Raw genomic sequence first — 22,801 nt, 5'->3', positions numbered from 1 at the left:
GTGAGTGTTGATGGGGGGAAGGGGGCTCTGTATGGGGAAAAGAGCACTCACTCTGCAAGGGTTGTGATGCAGCTAACTAGGGAAAAAATTCTAAAATTCTCCCACACTTTTCCACAGGCAGGGGTCATTCTAGAAGACATCTCACTGCTAAGGGTAAGAAGGGAAATGAAGGTACATCCACTACATGCTTTTGGCTTCCACCCTGCTCCCCATGCTGCTCGCTAGTGTGCTGCTTTGGTCCCCGCACAAATAATTGCCGAATGGCGCAGGAAAGTTTCCTACAGTGGGGGAAGGAACAAAGCTGCTCTGCCATGGAACCTTCAGCAGAGAATTACCGAGTACCTCCAGGAAACTTTCCTGGAGATCTCTCTGGAGGACTCCCATGAGATCTCAATGTGCATCAACATCCTGTTCTGCTGTACTGATTAGCTACACAGGGAAATGTCCAGCTCACAGAAACACAGCCAGCCTTAAACATTTCTATACCCTGAACTCACCTCCACAGTACACAAACCACAGCCACTTACCAGGTGTCTCCTCTCCTGCTTCTTGCTCACTGGAGAGTAACCGCTGAGACTGGCTAGACACCTCTGGAGTGGTGAACAGTTCCTGGCTGCCTGCCCCACCGGGCGACCCCGCCGGGAACTCCACATCATCTAATCAGTGACTTCGTCCTCCAGGTTAGATCCTCTTCCCACCGCCTCCAGGCCCGCCGAAGTATCCACGGGGCTTGGCAGTGGAGGTGGGGTTGCCACCGAGGATAGTGTCCACCTCCTTATAGAATTTCAGGTCTTAGGTGCAGCACTGGAGCAACGGTTTGCCTCCCTCACCTTATGGTACGCCTGCCTCAGCTACCTTATCTTTGCTCTGCACTTCAGGATGTCCTGATCGTAGCTCTTTTCACACAAGCCTCGAGGAATGTGCCCGTATGTATCCCAATTCCTACGGCTCAAGCACAGCTGTGACTGTACAGGTTCCTCTCTCCATATTCTAAGGGGTGGGGCAGATGGTTGTTTACCTGGCTGCAAGGCAGTGGAGTTCAAACTGCTGACCAGAGCAGTCACAGTGGGCAATGTGGGACACCTCCTGGAGGCCAATTAAAGCAATAAAATCAGGCGTAGTGTGTACACTGGCACTTTGTCGACAAAAATTTAGAAGAAAAAGATTTATGTCTCTCGGGGTGGTTGTATTTTGTCACCAAAACGGAGCATTTTTGCCAACAAAAGTTGCATCGCATTCACTGTTTTGTTGACAAAAGCTGCCTTTTGTTGACAAACCTTGGTAGTGTAGACAAGGCCTTAGACAATGAGTCTGCAGTGCCTCCTTGGAACTTTAGAGGAAGACCAATCCTGAGAGCCACTGCTACAGGCTAGGCTCTGCCAGTAAAGGACCTTCAATGTTGTTCTTCCTCTAAAAACTGTCAGAAGGACAAAACTTTCTATGCGAGCATTCATGTCTTTTATTTTAATTCCCCAAAAATTTACTTCAGAAAATCCATTGCAAAGACTCCTTGAGGCTTCTAAAAGAATTTGGCGCCCCAAACTATTGTTTTTAATTGAGCCTTTGAAGAGTTTGTCTTTTAGTGCTGCTTTTGGAAGTTGTTATTAATGAATAATATACATTAAACACAAATCTTTAAATGTAAAATCTCTGTTTTTATTCATTTTTTCTCTTTACTAATTTTTCTTATCATGATGTTTCTTATCATGTTTTGGATTCTTTAGTATCTGCTCTGGGAAAATAAACATAAAACCTCTTTGGTAGCCAAGTAATAAAATTAATCCATTCTTTGGCATTTCAGTTCATTCTTTAGGAGCAAAGTTGAGCTATCTCAAACTGCAATAAACAAAAATTATAAACTCTGATGTGAGACCATCAGCAAAAATCAGTTAGTTTTAATAAAATATTGAGCTCCTCCAGGTTCCAACAAAACACCTGGTTGCTTCTGCTAAAGATGAAATTCGTACAGAACAGTTTTTAAAATTTGCATTGTTTTGACTATTGTCTTCATGGCTAGAACTCTTTCTGTTTGTCAGTTCTCTGGCTTAATCAGTCATTGGGTAAATATTAGCAACATTGCATGTTAGCAGCTATTTTAACAGCTTATATCTTACAAAGATGAGTTGAAGGCTAGATTCTATCTTTTCTTGCACAGGAGGAAGTGCAGCAATTGACATACTGGACTAGACCACTGGCTCATCTAGTCCTGTATTCACTCTCTGATCGTGGCCGCTCTCACTGTTTCAGAGAAAGGTGCAGAACACCTCTTTTATCTGTTTCTTTCAGAGGTACTTCTGCACATTCTAATACAGGGCCTCTTTGTGTATATAATGTCCTTTCTCAGCCACTCTGCAAAGCCAGTACCCTCTGCATATTCATATTCTTCCTAAAGACCCTCTTATGTCATGATGCATACACATACAAGAAATGAACTGACCGACTATGCATAGTGTGTGAGCGTTTTGAAATTATCTATTTAGCTTTTAAAAAAACAAAACAGTATATTATTTATCATACCCAGTTCCTCCATCTCTGTTTTATTTGTTTTTATTTGTTTGTGTGTTTGTTTTTTAATGCAAACTCTTGGAAAGTACATAGTACATGATGTTCACTGCCAGAAGAAAAATTAAACAATACTAATAATTCTGTAGTGGAAATTGATATGAGAGGCTAAAACTTTTTGAATTCTTCTAAGTTCTTGTCTTCAATTATAAATTGTGGCAATGAGTTCCATAGGCTAATCATACATTCTTATTTAACTCTATCATGTCATCTTTTATTTGTTTCTTCTCTAAAATGAAGAAGCTCAGAGCTCTACCCTCATGGGTAATCTTGTACACTGTTTAACCCTTCCGGAACATATAACAGTTATGACAAGGAATCCAGAGGCTTTGCAAAGTAATCCCTTAAACACATACACACATTTTATTCATAGAGAAAGCATCCAGACTTACAGATCCATGCAAAAATAACAAAATCTGCACAGAATAACTGTCCCTTCAGTGTCCTCACCACTAAAAGAGCCCATTTGGGTTTTAGTCAGTCTTTGCAGGGTCCCCAGACTCTCCTCACCTCCTGGTAAACCTCCAGGTCCATTTCTCTGCCCCTGCAACAAGCTCTCCTTAGCTTGTTCAGGTCTAGCAGTCAAAAGATTCCCTCTAGCTCAGAATGCATGTCTCTGTTTCCTGAAACCTTCCAGAGTTTGAGTTTTTAAAAGCCAGTTCTTATACTTTGTTACTTTATTTCTCCTTTACTGCTGGGGTATTTCCACTGATCCAACCAGGGCCCCAGACAACCTGGGAAGAAGAACCAGTTTTCTTCATCTTGGCCAATCTGTTTAGCATATCCATTATATTGCCAAGGCAAAGTCATTCCATATTAATGATTTTTTGGATTGTCTTGTAGCTGTTTCCAGATGTGACAGCCTCCCTGTTAGCAAATGGCTAATTTTGTACACATTGAGAATTAGAGCTATACATAGAGTTCATAAAACCAGTCAAAATTCATGAGATGTACATAGATTTCCCAAACCATCACAACGAGCAACAAGTCCAGTAAGCAGATGGTGAAGAACTTGTTATTCTTTTTCGAGTGCTTGTTCATGCGATTCCATTCTAAGTGCGTGCTTGCCCACATGCACAGTTGTCGGAATTTTTTGCCTTAGCGGTATCCATAGGGCCGGCTCTGGCGCCCTCTAGAGTGCTGTACTCATATACCGGTATATGAGGCGCCACTGGCCCTATGCCTTCTCAATTCCTTCTTATCGCCCATGATGATTGGTCGGAGCGCCTTCCTCTTGCCTCACAGGTGGATAGTGGTTTCTAACAGCCTATTGACTGTCTCTTTCTATATAGTTGTTAGTACTTAGTGGTTAAGTGTTAGTGAGTTAGAGTTCCAGCAGGGACTTTGCCCCGAAGCGGGGCATGCCCTGGTCTCTGGGCTTCAAACCCTGTTCAACTTGCAACAGGCCTATGCCTGTTAGTGACCCCCATAGCAGCTGCTTAAAGTGCTTCACACATAAAGGAGAAGTGCAGAATCTGTGAGAACTTTCGGCCCAGGACTCAAAAAGAGCGGGACATTTGCCTAAAGGCCCTCCTCATGAAGGCTGCACTTCGCCTAGTGTCGGAACCCTCCCACTCCTGAGTGCCCCGCTAGCCCCGAGTTCTGCCCGGCACCATTTCCCCTCGCTGGTACCCAAGAAACGCCAGAAAAAGGAGTGTGGCTCCTTGGCACAGAGTAAAGAGGGGAAGAGGGAGTTGGGCAAAGGACCAATTTCAGGCCTCACGGTCACCCTGGAGCTCCAAGGGGACATCTCTCCGGCTGGACACCCCCAGCCCATCCAGGGATCCACTTCCGACTCCTGGGCATGGTTGGGGACCCCAGCACCTCTTAGTGTCTTTGATGCGCAAGACCTTCCAGGTGGCTAGGGACCTAATCGCCCTTCTGGTACTGCCCACGCTGTGTCCTGCAACAGATTCGACTAAGGCTCCCCAATCCAAGGGCAAGCCAACCATGGGACCACTTCTAAGGGCAGTGGGGCATCGTCAGTCCCCAGAGCAGAAGCGTCCGTTCCCCGACTCTGCAACCAGGACTCCCAGCTCTGGAACCTCGGCCTCCGGCTAGATGGCCCAGATCCCCGGCACTGTGCCCGCGGTCTCCTGCATCAAGGCACCAGTCTCTGAATTCCTGGTACCGACCCTCCTCCCATCAGCTGACACCCCGGCATAGGTCTCAGTCCCCTAAACGGTCTTCAATACATCAGTCTCCGCCGGTGCGAGACCACTCGCTGCCACAGCACCGGTCCCTGTCTCCCCAGCACCGTTCCCCAGAGAGGCATTTGTCACTGACTTCCAGGCACTGGTCCTCCACTCTTAGAGTGAGCCGCCAGATGCAAGCCTCTCAGCCCCACCTTGGTCTTAGAATCATAGAATATCAGGGTTGGAAGGGACTTCAGGAGGTCATCTAGTCCAACCCCCTGCTCAAAGCAGGACCAGTCCCCAACTAAATCATCCCAGCCAGGGCTTTGTCAAGCCTGACCTTAAAAACCTCTAAGGAAGGAGATTCCACCACCTCCCTAGGTAACGCATTCCAGTGTTTCACCACCCTCCTAGTGAAAAAGTTTTTCCTAATATCCAACCTAAACCTCCCACACTTCAACTTGAAACCATTACTCCTTATTCTGTCATCTGCTACCACTGAGAACAGTCTAGATCCATCCTCTTTGGAACCCACTTTCAGGTAGTTGAAAGCAGCTATCAAATCCCCCCTCATTCTTCTCTTCCGCAGACTAAATAATCCCAGTTCCCTCAGCCTCTCCTTATAAATCATGTGCTGCAGCCCCATAATCATTTTTGTTGCCCTCCACTGGACTCTTTCCAATTTTTCCACATCCTTCTTGTAGTGTGGGGCCCAAAACTGGACACAGTACTCCAGATGAAGCCTCACCAACGCCGAATAGAGGGGAACGATCATGTCCCTCGATCTGCTGGCAATGCTCCTACTTAAACAACCCAAAATGCTGTTAGCCTTCTTGGGAACAAGGGCACACTGTTGATTCATGTCCAGCTTCTTGTCCACTGTAACCCCTAGGTCTTTTTCTGTAGAAGCGCTACCTAGCCATTCGGTCCCTAGTCTGTAGCAGTGCATGGGGTTCTTCCGTCCTAAGTGCAGGACTCTGCACTTGTCCTTGTTGAACCTCATCAGATTTCTTTTGGCCCAATCCTCTAATTTGTCTAGGTCCCTCTGTATCCTATCCCTACCCTCCAGCATATTTACCACTCCTCCCAGTTTAGTGTCATCTGTAAAGTTGCTGAGGGTGCAGTCCATGCCATCCTCCAGATCATTAATGAAGATATTGAACAAAACCAGCCCCAGGACCAACCTTGGGGCACTCCGCTTGATACTGGCTGCCAACTAGACATGGAGCCATTGATCACTACCCGTTGAGCCTGACAATCTACGTAGCTTTCTATCCACCTTATAGTCCATTTATCCAGTCCATACTACTTTAACTTGCTGGCAAGAATACTGTGAGAGACCGTATCAAAAGCTTTGCTAAAGTCAAGGAATAACATGTCCACCCCTTTCCCCTCATCCACAGAGCCAGTTATCTCGTCATAGAAGGCAAATAGATTATTCAGGCATGACTTGCCCTTGGTGAATCCATGCTGACTGTTCCTGATCACTTTCCTCTCCTCTAAGTGCTTCAGAATTGATTCCTTGAGGACGTGCTCCATGATTTTTCCAGGGACTGAGGTGAGTCTGACTGGCCTGTAGTTCCCAGGATCCTCCTTCTTCCCTTTTTTAAAGATGGGCACTACATTAGCCTTTTTCCAGTCATCCGGGACTTCCCCTGATCGCCATGAGTTTTTAAAGATAATGGCCAATAGCTCTGCAATTACATCCGCCAACTCCTTTAGTACTCTTGGATGCAGTGCATCCGGCCCCATGGACTTGTGCTCGTCCAGCTTTTCTAAATAGTCTGGAACCACTTCTTTCTCCAGAGAGGGCAGATTACCTCCTCCCCATACTGTGCTGCCCAGTGCAGTAATCTGGGAGCTGACCTTGTTCATGAAGACAGAGGCAAAAAAAGCATTGAGTACATTAGCTTTTTCCACATTCTCTGTCACTAGGTTGCCTCCCCCATTAGTAAGGGGCCCATACTTTCCTTGACCACCTTCTTCTTGCTAACACACCTGAAGAAACCCTTCTTGTTGCTCTTAACATCCTTTGCTTGCTGCAACTCCAAGTGTGATTTGACCTTCCTGATTTCACTCCTGCATGCCTGAGCAATATTTTTATACTCCTCCCTGGTCATTTGTCCAATCTTCCACTTCTTGTAAGTTTCTTTTTTGTGTTTAAGATCAGCAAGGATTTCACAGTTAAGCCAAGCTGGTCGCCTGCGATATTTAGTATTCTTTCTACACATCGGGTCGGTTTGTTCCTACAACCTCAACAAGGATTCTTTAAAATACAGCTAGCTCTCGTGGACTCCTTTCCCCCTCATGTTATTCTCCCAGGGGATCCTGCCCATCACTCCCTGAGGGAGTCAGTCTGCTTTTCTGAAGTACAGGGTCCATATTCTGGTCAAGAAGAGCTCTGCCCCTAGTTGGTTCCTCCAGCACTTGCACCATGAAATTGTCCCCTACACTTTCCAAAAACTTCCTGGATTGTCTGTGCACTGCTGTATTGCTCTCCCAGCAGATATCTGGGTGATTGAAGTCCCCCATGAGAACCAGGGCCTGTGATCTCGTAACTTGTGTTAGTTGCCTGAAGAAAGCCTCGACCACCTCATCCCCTGGTCTGGTGGTCTATAGCAGACTCCTACCACGACATCACCCTTGTTGCTCACACTTCTAAACTTAATCCAGAGACTCTCAGGTTTTCCTGCAGTTTCATACTGGAGCTCTGAGCAGTCATACTGCTCTCTTACATACAATGCAACTCCCCCACCTTTTCTGCCTTGCCTGTCCTTCCTGAACAGTTTATATCCATCCATGACAGTACTCCATTCATGTGTGTTATCCCACCAAGTCTCTGTTACTCCAATCACACCATAATTCCTTGACTGAGCCAGGACTTCCAATTCTCCCTGCTTGTTTCCCAGGCTTCTTGCATTTGTGTACAGGCACTTAAGATAACTCGCTGATTGTCCTGGTTTCTTAGTATGAGGTAGGAGTCCTCCCCTCTTGCGCTCTCCTGCTCGTGCTTCCTCATGGTATCCCACTGCCCCACTTATTTCAGGGCTTTGGTCTCCTTCCCCCGGTGAACCTAGTTTAAAGCCCTCCTCACTAGGTTAGCCAGCCTGCTTACGAAGATGCGTTTCCCTCTCTTCCTTAGGTGGAGCCCGTCTCTACCTAGCAATCCTCCTTCTTGGAACACCATCCCATGGTCAAAGAATCCAAAGCCTTCTGTCCGACGCTACCTGCGTAGCCAGGTCCCTGGAAGGTGACTGGTCTGAGTGGGAGGTTAGCCCCTCACCAAGGAAGCACTGATCTCTTTCGGTTCCAGAGACCAGCGCAGCACTGGCTGTGGCTGCGTGGCAGCAAGGCCAATGGCCCTATTGGAACCCGTGGGGCATGCTAATGATTCTGGTGCCATATTCGCACAACTTCTCCCTGGCTGCTTTGGACAAGCAACCACCGGTACTGGGCTTGGAACAACGCAGACTCCAATGCAGGCGGGGTTGGAGGATCAGGTGCCAATACCAAGGGAGCCCTCCCCAGTGGGGGAAAGTGCTCTGGCCCTGGTGCTGTCGTCATCAGAGGCCCCTCACACACCAGCCCTACTGATGACTTCAAAAAGCACCAAGCCCTGCTTAAAAGGGTGGCTTTTAACCAGGGCTTGGAGGCCAAGGAACTGGCAGAACAGTCAGATGCCCTTTTCGACATGCTAACAGCGGCAACCCTGGCATGGCTTGGGCTGCTGGTCCATGAGGGTGTTCTAAAGATGGCTAAGGTACTGTGACAAACCCCTTCATCCATTCCACTCACCTCCAAACTGGCCGAAAGGAAATGTTATGTCCCTGCTCAGGGGGTTTGAATATCTCTACACACCCCCTCTCTGGCTGTGGGACTTCTATGTGCAGCATGCCATTTATCTCTGTGGCCTCGCACCTTCCAGGTACCAGGAACGTGTTAGCGGATTGCCTCAGCAGGATCTTCTCATCTCGCCACAAGAGGTCACTCCATCCAGAAGTGATCAGCTTGATCTTCCAGAGGTCTGGGACTCCGCAGGTGGACTTATTCACTTCCAGGCAGAACAGAAAGTACCCTATTTTCTGCTTGATTCACGGGAATGACAGAAGCTCTCTGTTCAACGCCTTCTTGCTCCCATGGTTGGGGGTGCTGCTATGCGCATTCAGCCAGTGCCTCTAATCCACAGAGTCCTCATGAAAATCAAGCAGGACAAGGTGATAATAATCCTAATAGCTCCTGTCTGGCCTCGCCAGCACTGGTTGGGCACATTGCTAATCCTCTTGATAGCAGCTCTGCTACAGCTTCCACTCCAGCTGGACTTGCTGTCCCAAGACCACGGATGCCTCCTGCACCTGAACCTGGTACCTCTGCACCTGGCGGCCTGGTTGCTGCATGGCTGAATGCGGAAGAACAGGCATGCTTGGCCTGCGTTCAACAGGTCCTCATGGGTAGCAGAAAGCCCTGGAAACAGTTCACATGTTGGGCTTTGGACCAGGGTTTTTGGCCCGACCAGGCCTCTCTCCAGTTGATCCTGTACTATCTTCTTCATCACAAGCTCCAGGGCTTGTCTTTCTCAATGATCAAGGTCCACTTGGCAGCTATTTCAGCCTTCCACCCTCCAACACAAGGCAGTTCGGTCTTTGCACATGACATGCAGGTTCGGTTTCTGAAAAGCCTGGAGCAGTTCTACCCTCAAGTCCGTGACCCTGTCCCTCCTTGGGACCTGAACCTCATGCTGTCTAGGCTCACAGGTCCACCCTTCAAGCCATTAGCTTCTTGTTCCCTTCTGCTGCTCTCTTGGAAGTTCTCCTTTCTGGTAGTTATAACATCAGCCTGCAGGGTCTCCGAAATTAGAGTTCTCACCTCGGAACCGCTCTATATGGTGTTCTGTAAGGATAAGGTTCAACTGCAACTGCACCGAGCCTTCTTGCCCAAGTTAGTTTCACAGTTTCATACGAACCAGGACATATATTTACCGGTTTTCTTCCCGAAACCTCATAAGTCAGACAAGGAGTGCAGACTACACTCTCTTGATGTTAGGAGAGCGCTGGCTTTTTATATTGAAAGGACTAAACCATTCCAGAAGTCAACGCAGCTCTTTGTTGCGGTGGCAAACAGAATGAAGGGCCTCCCGATTTCTACACAGAGGATTTCATCATGGATCACTGCCTGCATCGAGTTTTGCTATGAGCAGGCAAAGGTACCCTCTTCGGCAATGGTAACTGCTCATTCTGCTACAGTGCAAGCCTCTTCAGCAGTCTTCTTGGCCCAGGTGCCAATTCGAGATATCTGCAGGGTCGCTACTTGGTCATCCATTTATATGTTTGTGTTGCATTATTCAACCACCCAGCAGGCCCATGACAATGCCAGCTTTGGTAGAGCAGTGTTACAAGCCGCACAACTGTGAATTCCGAGTCCACTTCCAGGGATACTGCTTGAGAGCCATCTAGAATGGAATTGACATGAGCAAGCACTCGAAGAAGAAAAAACGGTTACCTGCCTTTAGTAACTGTTCTTCGAGATATGTTGCTCATGTCCATTCCGTTACCTGCCCTCCTACCCTTCTGTTGGAGTTACCGGCAAGAAGGAACTGAGAGGGCATAGGCCCAGTGGTGCCTCACATACCAGCACATGAGTGCGCACTCCAAAGGCCAGAGCCAGCCCTACGGATACCACTAAGGCAAAAAATTCTGACAACTGTGCACGTGGACATGCACACACCTAGAATGGAATGGACATGAGCAACACATCTCGAAGAACAACAGTTGCGAAAGGTAGGTAACCATTTTTTACCGGGAAGTAGCAAATTTCACTTTTTAATGCACTTCATAAATCTTTAAGCTGAGGAAGCAATAGAAGCATCAGCTGTAATTCAAGGAGCTATTGGAGTGGGAAATAATATGGGCAAATCTTGTGGTAATTGAACAAAATTAGCCATTTTCCTTTCTATGCAGGTCAAAAACATGCCTCCACAGGTCTACAAAACAAGTCATCTGGTTGTTTTAAATGTATATAAGAAAATATTAGACCTTTCTGATAATCTTTTAATAGCACGGGAGTTTGTTCAAAATATGATTAATGACATGCTACTTTGGAAATGTCTAACTAGTTATTAGATGATTAATGTAATACATGGTAATGTAATACATTGTGGATTAGTACAGGTTTTGGTTTGCATTCTTTCTGTATCAATATAATCTATTGAAATACCATCCTGAATGGCTGGCTACATTCAATTTACATTTGTTTTTATAAACAAGCAACCCTACCTATACTATACTTGTAGGCCTGTGCAGTGCAAGGTAGGTCTAATATGCTTCACATGCAGAACTCAAAAAACCCTTCCTGTAGACCTATAAAATATTAGATTGTATATTTTTAGTATTTACTGCTACTGCTGTCTGATGCCTTTGTGAAACTGCGATGTATGTAGTATTTTTTACATTCTAAGAATGAATCATTTAGTCAAGTATGAGGTATATTAAAGAACTAAGGAGATTTTATAATATACAACTGTTTTATTTTTCTTTGTGTAGTATAATCCAGTCTGGAAAACTGGCATCAATTTTGCTACCATTCTTCCCCTCCATCTCGCCAACTTTGATTTTGTGGTTGTGCATATTGCATTGTCTTTTGGAGGCATGTCATTAGTCTCTTGGGAATATGAATATTTGGATCACAACTTTGTAAGGAGTCATAGCCAAAGACATCTCTGAGATACTTTGGTCACTGAGGCAGTAAAACAAAAACTCACTTCCTGTTCTTTCCATCTATCGTAACTTTGACTATTCTTTATTATGTTTTATTGTTTCTATGTACTGTACTTATACAGCCCCTCATCATCATAGTATCTAATTACCTTGTTTTATCAGTTAAAGTTTGTTTTATTAGTAGTTAGTTTTAATTAATATTATCGCAGTTGTGTGAGCCTAACGATACTTAAAAGAATCTCTAGTTCTATTCTATGGCCTGTCACCTTTTTTTATTTGTCTGCTGTATGCCTCAGTTAGCCTTTTGTTCAGGCATGTGGTATTTGTGGACCAACAGATCAGTATGTTTGACAAGAAATCAGATCATTTTTGTTGTTATGGGAAAAAATGTTGGTCTCTGACCAACCTGTGTGCTGCCTAACATGTCTGGATGAGGGGTGCCTGCCTAGCTGATGCCTGATGTATCAAAATGTTATGCCTTCAATATGGAAAGATGAATTTTCATTTTTCTCATCTTTGGAGTGGCATTAAAGGCATCTAAGTCTGACTTCGAAGGACAGTGAGTCTTTACCTTGTAGGTACTCAGCTTCGTAAGTGGAAATTAAAGGATGGATCCAAAGTTTGTTCATATCTGAATATTGTAAGAAACTGTAAAGATTGACTAACCTGCTGAGTTCAGGATCTTGGGTCTGTTCAAAAGAGAGGAAAGCAAAGAAGGAAAGAAAGAGACCAAGGTGCTTTTCTTCCTATTTCTACTCTTAGAATGACAAGAGTCGTGGATCTGGTGGGGTGGTTGGCTGGTGCCGAAAGTCTTCCTAGATTCAAATGATTTCAGCAATTACGATGTTTTGTGTCAAATACTTCAGATTCAAAGGTTACTGTAGTCCTGGAGCCAGGATCCATCCTTGGCACAAAGTGAATGTAGTGAGTTGAGAAACTTGGATCGTGTCTGTTCTCTGGAAAGAATCTGGCTATCTTTTTTTTTCATTCCCGCTCCACCATAGTAGACAGCCTTTGCCAGTTAAACCTTTTGAGTTTTCTCTGCCCAGGAAGTTGAACTCTGATACAAGCTTTTGATTCCTTGTTCTCTTGTGGTCGGCCTCACTGCATTCTGTGATGGTATTTCGTTTCCCGGGAATGAATCTGATCTCAGACACAGCTAAAGCATGTGCTGAGATTGTGCATAGTGTTGGATCTTGGGCCTCTGACATTAGAGAATTTCCAGTCCTTCTTGGCTCTTACTTTTCAAGAAGTTATCCTCTCCCTCTAAATCCTCCCCCATCCCCGCAAGTTTCCAGGAAGGCAGCTTTGCAGCTTCAGAAGATGTGCACATGCCAGGAAGAGATCAGTTGCAAATGAGCACATATGCTGCATCTTCTGACTTGGAGTTAATCATGACATACCTGAGAGTCAGATCTGCCTCAAGATGTTAACCAGAGTCATCAAGCTTGGGAATATCTCATAAATTTCTTAGAAGTACTCCTAATACACTTCTGTAAACCAATCTGCAGTTACCCCAGAGTTTCTGCTTCATCAGGATAAGGAGTACTAAACTCAACACAGAGATTCTTGGTGCCTCCCTGTGTTCAGAGATTTTGTGGAACTGGCGTCAACACTTGGTAAAGCAGTGTCCTTACCCACCCACCCCAGTCAGCACACCATGGAGGTTTGCAGTGAATTACTTATAGGTGCCTGAGAGGGACTTGTTCTCTTTTTACAAGCCCATCACAGGGAGTCAACTACCCTGTTACAAAAGGATGTTCTTGAGGATGAGTGCTGATGTGGAGGATACTAAGGTGAAGTATGCTTCTAGTGTAGAGGAACAGGAAGGCAATGACTCTCCTTTAGGTGACCTGGCATTTCCCAACTGTTGAAAAAGCTAGCAACATCAATAATTCCTGTGCCAAAATCCTAAAAGTCCAAGATTAAAATGTATAATGAAATTAAATGACTAGTCTAGGATCTTGCACTAAGTTAATGGCAAAGGGAGGATTAGAACTTGGAAGTTCTTGGATTCAAATCCTATACTCTGTCCACTAGACCATTCATATAAAAAATCTGGCTAACTACAACACATCAGCTGTGGTTTATCTGTTTGTACATTCTTTCATCTCATAATATTACAAGTAGTGTTTTGTATGATTTATAGTAACACGTCTGGATGAGGGGTGCCTGCCTAGTATAATAATTTGATTTCTTGTTATTGCAGAGTAATGCTCTCTACCCACTCTCTTACCATACACTTCCTTTTCTAGCGGATGGCAAACGGTTGGCTTCTGTTGGCATAGATGACAATCATACTATTGTGCTCTGGGACTGGAAAAAAGGAGAGAAGCTTTCAGCAGTAAGGTAAACATTTAACTTCATTCTGAAATCTATAACAAAATTAGTTTCAAATGGCAATGGACAGAATGGATACAAAGTGAGAATAGTACTGAGACATAAATGAGCAGTTTCCCTTGCTTGTTGATTCACCCAATCAATGGCTTTTAGCACAGACTTAAAACTTTGTTTAGGGAGAAAAGCTGTAGGTAAAGTAAAATCAACAACCATTGCTATGTAAGTTAAGTGATGACGAGATAAGAAATAAGAGATTTGTTCTTACTGGAAGAAAAGAAATGTTCTTTAACATTTCTTTGATGTGTGAGTAACTGCCTAGTATCTTTTGAAACAATTTCTTTAAAACTCACTACACACACCTCCGTTTGTCATTTCTGTAACTTGTCATGCCAAAAAAATATTACATAGTCACAGACTGCATACAAGTCCCTTTCCAAGCTGAATCATTGGCTGCAAGTGACTCTTCTCCCTCCATCCTTACCAGTTACAGCTGCACACACTTCCTCACCATTTCTGTGGCACATGCATGCACACTACTTGCCTTTCAAACACCACACACACTCACATGTCTTTCTTTAATGTTCCTGTTCCATGCAGTTGGGTCTGGTGCTTCTCCTTTCGGCAGCTACTGGACCTTGAGGCTCCTGCGTGCAGTTGGTGCTGACGCTGTTTTTCTGGGCCTCAGCTACCTTCCATGTAGCAGCTGCACTCACCAGATGTACGCTTTCAGCCCTTCTGCAGATGTTGGTATCTACTTTTCTTTTTCAAAACCTTCTCGTGGTACGTCTCCAGCAGTGGCTCCTTCAGCCCTTTCCTATGTTGATGCTCTCAGATGACAACTGCTTTCTCCAGGGATGCCCTTTTGTTGCAGGTCCTTACTCCTCCCTCCCCAACCCTCTGCTCTGAGGCTGTGGAAACTTGGCTGCGCAACTGGTAGCTGTGGAACCAGGGCAACCTTGCCATCCTCAAATAATTAAGTTTTCTCTTTAAGGTAGTAGTTCAAGCTCTTCAGATCAGACACTGTCTTTAGAAGGTATTGCTGCAGTTGCAGAAATGATCCATAATGGTCTTGGTTCAGTTGGTTCTTGCTAATAGGTCTCCTGGCAAGCTGACTAGGAGGCTTCATATGCTTGTCTCTGGCAAGCTTTAGCAGTTGCTGGTTCCTTACCTCTTAATGGCCACTTGTGGGGAGAGGAACATAGACTTTCTGTCAAGCTAGATTGTTCAGGCATGAATATGCCTTCTTTGTCAATGGCTCATAATAGTTACTGTCCTCACTTGCTCCTGAGGCCCCTTGATGAATCAGGAAAGAGTCTTCCCCTACAGTCATTTGACACAGTTCATTCACATTTGATTCAGTAATATTTATGATAATAAATTCTCCCAAATCAGCAGATGCTGTCAGAATTTTTGGAAAGTTCCCCAATCTTCAGTGGTTCTATATATATATTTGTTTACAAGGCATGTGACCCTTGTGCCAAAGATGACTTCAGTTCCAAGAATTATTGGACCCACCAGGGTGTGTCACAAGCTATGTTCTTCTTCAAGGAGTGTCCCTATGAGTGCTCCACTTTAGGTGTCTTGATGCCCTGCACTTGTAATTGGAGATTTTTGGTAGCAGTGCCCGGTTGAGCTGCACATGCGCTGTAGCTGTCTTGTGCCGCTCCGAGTGGTTACATAGCAGTGCACAGCCAACCATCCTCCTGTTCCTTCTCTGCCATCTTTGGCTTGAGTGGAAGCAATCAGCAGCACCTTCTCTTACCTCAGATAAGATTTATAGTAGATAGTTCATAGTGATTGTTGTAATTAGCTTCCTTATCCCCTTGCCTTACTCTAATTTCTTTAATTTTCACACAAAAAAGTCTCCCTTTACCTTCCCTTTCTACCCCTGTCTCTCCGGCAGGTTTACCCCAGTTTTTCTCTAAGAGACTGACTCCCTTGGGCATGCCCGGCTCACCTGACTTTAAATGCAGCCTGACTTGCAGACTCTCCATACTGGTCTCTGACAGCCAGGCTCAGTGTGTCTGCTTTGTTGGCAAGACATACATTACTCAAAAGTGCCCACACTGCATAAAGCTGACAGGCAGAACAAGAAAAGCCAGAGATCTCCAACTGAAGCTTCTCATGAAGGAGAAATCCCTCAGGCCAGTCTCCGACCCCAAGTCCAGGTCACCCCCTGGCCAACGGTCGCCAGCGGCAGCCTCTGACAGGGGTTCTACTTCAGCAACAGCTGCCAAAGAGCCTATTCCTAGAAAGGCTATCAAAAAGCGATCGCAGACATCCCTGCACGGAGAATCACCTAAAAGAAAGCAATCTCTAACTGAAAAATCTGCTCCGGTATTGATGGCACTGAGAGTGCCGGACCGCGAGGCACCAGGAATGTCTGGCACCGAGAGTTCCTGAAGAGCTAAAGACCCTATTCAGGCAAGCTCTAAAGGAGGTTCACGCGCTAAACTGAAACATTCCAGCTCGGCACCCACAGAGCTGAAGAAGATCTTGGCACCAAGTGGTACAATGGCGCCACTTTCTGTACCTATGCCATACAGCTCTAAATCCTTGGCACCAGCAGCTTCAACTCATGCTCCCAGGCAGTCCACCATGTCGTCTCCGACACCGAGCCTCACAGTTCCGCAGTAATTCATGAGGCATGCGGACCTGATAGTGACCTCAATGCCTGAATCTTTATTCGCCACCGAGGGTACCTCATCCAGAACAGTACCAAGCCAGACTACTCCCTGCAGATCAGCTTCCCCTATCTCCAGTGATGAGGAAGAAGATGATGCAGTAATATATATTGCTTGCCATTCCTCACCCAAGCCAGGACCATCTCATCACCAACCACCTGCGGATATATGAGGATGTGGTCACCTACGGACACCACCCCACATACCATTCCCACCTAACTGGTCATACTGGGATCTATGGGCAATGTATGGGGCCCAAAACCACAGCTCTCCTAGCTCCCCTTAGTCCAGAACAGCCAGGTCTCCTTCACCAACTGTTCTGGCACCCTCAGAAACACAAGAGGAGGACACTGAGGAACCTGAGGACATAGCTGAGCATGACACTTTGCTGCCTACTCACCTCTCTTCGCTGTCACCAGACGAAACCATGCCACCACCGCCCACCATGGGGGATGATTTCAAATCCTTTCAGGACCTCTTCAAAAGGGTTGCTGAATCCCTAGACATTTCGTTGGCTCAGCTACCAGAAGCCCAACATAAGCTCTGAGACATACCCCAGGCATACCCATCAGCAAAGATAGCTCTGCCAATTAATTATGCAGGCATGGAGCCTGCAAAAAAAATAATCTGGCAGACATCTGCTACAGCACCACCCTCATGTAAAAGATATGACAAAAATATTACATGCCATCAAAAGGGGCTGAGTTCCTATTTACACACCCCACGCCAAACTCCTTAGTAGTGGAGACAGTGAACCAAAGAGGGAAACAACACCAGTCCGAAATGATCCCATACGATAAGGATTGGAAAAGGCTAGACCTTTTTTGGCAGAAAGCTTATTCCTCAGCTACACTTCAGTTCCACATAGCCAACTGTGCAACCCTGCTGGCCAAATAATACATGCAATCTGTTCTCCAAAATGTCAACTTTTATTGAAAATTTGTCCAATGACAAAAAAGAACAATACAAGGCAAACATTTCTGAGGGGTCTCTCATCACCAGGATGGCCCTACAGGCCTCCTTTGACTCTGTAGACATGGCAGCACGATCCATCGCAACATCTATGGTCATGCGCTGTGCATCTTGGCTCTACCTCTCCAGGTTCCCAAGAGAGGTCCAGGCAACCGTCGAGAACTTACCCTTCGAGGGTCAGAAACTTTGCAGACAAAACCGATGTCTCATTACATACAAATAGACTCAAGGGCAACCTTAAAAACCCTTGGTATTTACATACCTGCAAACAAAAAGAAACAGAGCAGGTTTTACAATCAGAGATTCTGGTCTACGCCATACTCTCAGCTCCAAAGACAGTACGACCAACGGCATAAACAAAGAACAGATGTTGGCATAACCAAGATCAGCCTTCGACGTCCTGATAATCCACCTCTAGACAATCATTTTGAAGGTGTGGTCGAGGGCACAAGACCTCCACACTCTCTTACTCTGGAACCAGAAACGGTTCCCTGCCCATCTGGAGACCGTCTGTCACCATACTATCCAGTCTGGAACAGCAACATGACAGACAAATGGGTTTTAGGGATTATCCAGAAGGGGTACTCCATCCCCTTTATTTTTGTCCCACCTACCCACCCCCCTTTCCTGTCCCTCTTCAGGGACCCCTCTCACAAGCACCTGTTAGAACAGGAAATAAACTACTTTGTACAAATAGGTGCCGTGGAATCTGTACCATCGCAACACAGGGGAAGAGGTTTTTATTCACACCATTTTCTAACTCAGAAAAAGACCAGCGGGTGGAGACCCATCCTGGATTTACGAAAACTCAGCAAATTCATGAGAATATATCAAAATGGTGACTCTAACCACAATAATTCCGGCATTACAGAAGGGAGATTGGCTCTTGGCCCTTGACCTTCAGGATGCTTATTTTCATATTAACATCCACACACAAGATTCTTGAGATTCACCCTAGGGAAACAGCATTTCCAATGCAGAGTACTACCCTTTGGCCTATCTACTGCCCCAAAGTTTTTTTCCAAGGTTCTACCTGTCATTGCAACTCAGTTCTGCAGACACAAAGTAATGATATTTCCATACTTGGACAACTGCCTCATATGGGCACCAACATGGCAAGAAGCGATAAACGCCACGCAGAGCACAATAACCCTTTACACGAACCTAGGGTTGCATATAAATGCACAAAAGTCTACACTGGTTCCTGTCCAAAAGTTGGAATTCACAGGAGTCTATCTCAACTGTCTAACACCAACAGCAACATTACCCCAACAACGCTTCCTCGCTCTAGTCAATCTAATTTCAGTGTTGAGGGACAGCCCACAAACATCCGCTAAAACGTGTTTACAACTTCTGGGGCACTTGTCAGCAACAACATTTGTGGTCAAGCATGCCAGACTCCACATAAGATGCTTGCCAGTCTGGCTTCTAACAGTGTATATACTGCCAGATACTCTCTCAACAGATGCCTCGCAGAATAAAAGACTCGTTAACATGGTGGACACAACCAAGGAATGTCTGCCCTTTCCAACAAAGAACTCCATCCATGACAATCATGACAGATGCTTCCCTAATAGGTTGGGGGGGGGGAACATCTACTAAACAATATGGTCCAAGGCCGCTGGTTTCCAGCGGAGTCCAACCTGCACATAAACTTACTAGAGCTAAGGGCAGTCTGAAATGCATGTGACCACTTTCTCCCTCTAATCAAGAACAATGCCATCAAGATCGTCATGGACAATATAGCATGCATGTTTTATATAAACCACCAAGGGGAAGCACAATCATACTCCCTGTGTACAGAGGTAATACGCCTTTGGAATTGGTGCCTCACCAACAACATAGAGATATCTGCATCCTATCTGCCAGGATGTCAGAATACAGCAGCAGATGTACTAAGCATGGATTTTTCACAAACTCACGAGTGAGAGATGGACCTTGGAATTCTCAACTCCATATTCAAACTATGGGGGTTCCCCATCATAGATCTATTTGCAACAGCTCAGAATGCCAAGTGCCCACAATATTGCTCCAAAGCTGGATTGGGACACCACTCCCTAGGCGACACTCTCCTCATAAAATGGGAGGAACCACTGATGTATGCATTTTCTCCGATCCCATTCCTAAGCCAAGTCATTCAAAGGATCAAGCAAGGACAAATCCAAGGTCATTCTCAGAGCACCCACATGGCCCAGACAAACGTGGTTCCCATACTTGTGTCAGATGGCAGTGAAACAACCTCAAAGCCTTCCCTTAGTACCTCACCTTCTATCATAAGACGTGGGACGCGTCCATCACCCCAACCTTACAGTACTCCACCTCAAGTCCTGGTTACTCCATGGCTGACTGGGGATGAGAAGGCCTGTTCAGAGGAAGTAAAAGATATATTACTGAACAGTCAGAGACTAAGTACAAAAAAGACATAAATCCATAAGTGGAAACAATTCTGCACCTGGTGCCAAGATAAACAGATCTTAACACAATCATCCCCCCTACCAAGGATCCTGGACAGTATACTAGAACTTAAAAAATCGGGGCTATTCACAAGCTCCATCAGAGTACACTTGGTTGCTATTACCTCCTTCCACGACAAGGTAAATAGGGTCACCATATTTACTCTCCCGATGATTAAGCGCTTCCTTACAGGCATTGAGAATACTTACCCTACTGTGACACGGTGCTGAGCAAAAAGACTGCAGAATCAGCCCCCTGCCACCCTAGCCCCATTTAAGTGAATAAAGTGGAGCTGGCTGGAAAGAACCTGTCCTAATTGGGAAATGAGAGCCAGCTGCCAGCCCAATTAGCCAAAGGCTATATAAGAGGCTGGGAAGAAGGAAGCCAGGGTGGTGGGATGGAGGAGAGTGAGGGAGTCTAGGCAGGGAGAAAGACCTTCCCTCCTGGGTTCAGTCACAAGGAACCCAGAACTGTGTACGCTATATGGTGAGACGGTGGTGGGAGCACATACTTGTAAATAAAAGTACCAGTGGTTCCTGAACCCCAGGGTCTCTGAGTGACTTTATCTGAGCCTAGCAGAGGCAGGAGCCAGGAGAGCCAGCTGTGCTCTGTTACACCCACAGTAAGAAACCCTACACTCATGTGGGACCTCAACCATGTTCTACGCAGACTCCTGGAAAAGCCATTTGAACCCCTTGTATCCTGCTCTTTGTTGCACTTATCCATGAAGGTGGCTTTCCTCATTGTCATCACGTCTGCCAGATGGGTGGGAGAATTAAGTGCTCTAATGGCATACCCACCTTATACAACATTCTTTAAAGGTTAAGTAATCCTATAACCGCATCCTAAATTCATACCCAGAGTTGCCTCTCCCTTTCATTTAAACCAACCCATTTACTTACCTGTATTTTTTCCTAAGCCACATGTGGACAGGAGGGAGGCCTCACTTCACACTTTTGATGTTCGCAGAGCATTAACTTTTTACATTGAAAAAAAAAAACATTTAGAAAATCACCTAGACTATTTGTTTCCATAACAGAATGCTAGATGGGTCAAACCATCTCAAAACAGAGACTATCCAAATGGATATCAGGATTTATCCATTTGTGCTATCAAAACAGCAATCTACAACCTCCATCAGGAGTTTGCACACACTCCACCAGAGCACTGGCAGCATCTGTGGCCTATCACTGACATTTGTAGAGCAGATACATGGGCATCAGTCCATACTTTCACTAAACACTATGCTTTAGAACAGGGATCGGCAACCTTTGGCACGCGGCCCACCAAGCTTCCCGCAGCCCCCATTGGCCTGGAGCGGCGAACCGCGGCCAGTGGGAGCTGCAATCGGCCGAACCTGCAGACACAGCAGGTAAACAAACCGGCCCCGCCTGCCGGGGGCTTACCCTGGTGGGCCATATGCCAAAGGTTGCCAATCCCTGCTTTAGAACAACCATTAGCATCAGATGCACACTTTGGACTTATGGTGTTATCCACCATTAATAGACCAACTCCGAAGCCCCTCTTCTCCACTGAGGGGCACTGCTCAACAGTCACCTAAAGTGGAGCACCCACAGGGACACTCTTTGAATAAGAAGAGAGGGTTACTCACCTTGTGCAGTAACTGAGGTTCTTTGAGATGGTTGTTCCTGTGGGTGCTCTACTACCCTCCCACCTCCTCTCTACTTCTGAGTTTCAGGCCGATCCTCTGAGGTAGAGAAGAAACAGGGGGATGGTTGGCTGTGCACCCCTATGTAACCGCTTGGAACAGCACGAGACAGCTATGGCGTGTCTGCAACCCAACTGGGCACTGCTACCACAAATCTGTGATTACAAGCGCAGAGCGTCAAGACACCTAAAGTGGAGCACCCACAGGGACAACCATCTTGAAGAACCTCAGTTACTGCACAAGGTGAGTAACCCTCTCTTACAGTAACTGGTCCAAAAACTTCATGAATAATTCAAAATGCTGATCTAGTGTCCAAATGTGGACAATGAAATGTTCGCTCAGCAGTATACTTTCAGCAGCTGGAAAAAGAAACATGCTTTGTATTTCCACTTTCACAGTTTTGATGTGCAAAATAGTTATTTCTCTATTTTGCAGTTCAGATAATGTTAGCAAGTCTTTGACTCTAGCACACAAAATCTGGTGTTACATGCTTTCATTACACAATAGAAGGGTCCTGGGGCCCTTCATAGGACAAATTTGAAATTTTTTATTCAGTGCCTATTGTGCACACAACATTGAAGCTCTTCATGTGTTCTTTCCTGGATCCAACTCTTCTTTTCAGTCTGGTGAAGTACAGTATTTCTAAATTTCTGATGTCTTTTGCGACAGGCACATTGGATTCTGCTTTTTGTCATAATTTGGTACATATTTTCTCAGAACTTTGGCACACTGCTTTATGTGCCACCCATTTAATATAGAGCCTTTTTACCATATGTATGTGTTTTCTTTTGGCTAGCACCTTAGCTCTGTTGCATTGTTGTTCTCAGCACTCCAAAACCAAAGCTTGTTAGGTGCTGAGCTGTAAGTAATAAAGACATCTTTCTCATTCCTACATCTATCTTGGTGCTCAGCACTTGTTGTGTCTTTTGGTCTGATGTTCCCTTTGGTGCACCAGTAACGCTTTTCATTTAGACAGGTTTCAGAGTAGCAGCCGTGTTAGTCTGTATTCGCAAAAAGAAAAGGAGTACTTGTGGCACCTTAGAGACTAACCAATTTATTTGAGCATAAGCTTTCGTGAGCTACAGCTCACTTCATCGGATGCATTCAGTGGAAAATACAGAGGGGAGATTTATATACATAGAGAACATGAAACAATGGGTGTTACCATACACACTGTAACGAGAGTGATCACTTAAGGTGAGCTATTACCAGCAGGAGAGCGGGGGGGAAAAGACCTTTTGTAGTGATAATCAAGGTGGGCCATTTCCAGCAGTT

General features: G+C 45.5%; 1 protein-coding gene across 3 annotated transcripts in view; it reads left to right on the top strand.

The window, feature by feature from the left end:
* EML5 (EMAP like 5) overlaps positions 1-22,801 on the top strand; it is a 284,671-nt gene that overhangs the window by 144,171 nt on the left and 117,699 nt on the right. For all 3 annotated transcript variants that reach the window (XM_077819239.1, XM_077819240.1, XM_077819241.1), the window contains exon 16: positions 13,663-13,756. In XM_077819239.1, the coding sequence (XP_077675365.1) occupies positions 13,663-13,756 (94 nt within the window). The remainder of the gene's footprint in view (positions 1-13,662; positions 13,757-22,801) is intronic.

The sequence above is a fragment of the Eretmochelys imbricata genome, chromosome 6 (genome assembly GCF_965152235.1).
Source record: "Eretmochelys imbricata isolate rEreImb1 chromosome 6, rEreImb1.hap1, whole genome shotgun sequence".
Classification (NCBI taxonomy): domain Eukaryota; kingdom Metazoa; phylum Chordata; order Testudines; family Cheloniidae; genus Eretmochelys; species Eretmochelys imbricata.
Note: the sequence above shows the minus strand (reverse complement) of the source record. Positions and strands in the feature narration are given on the sequence as shown.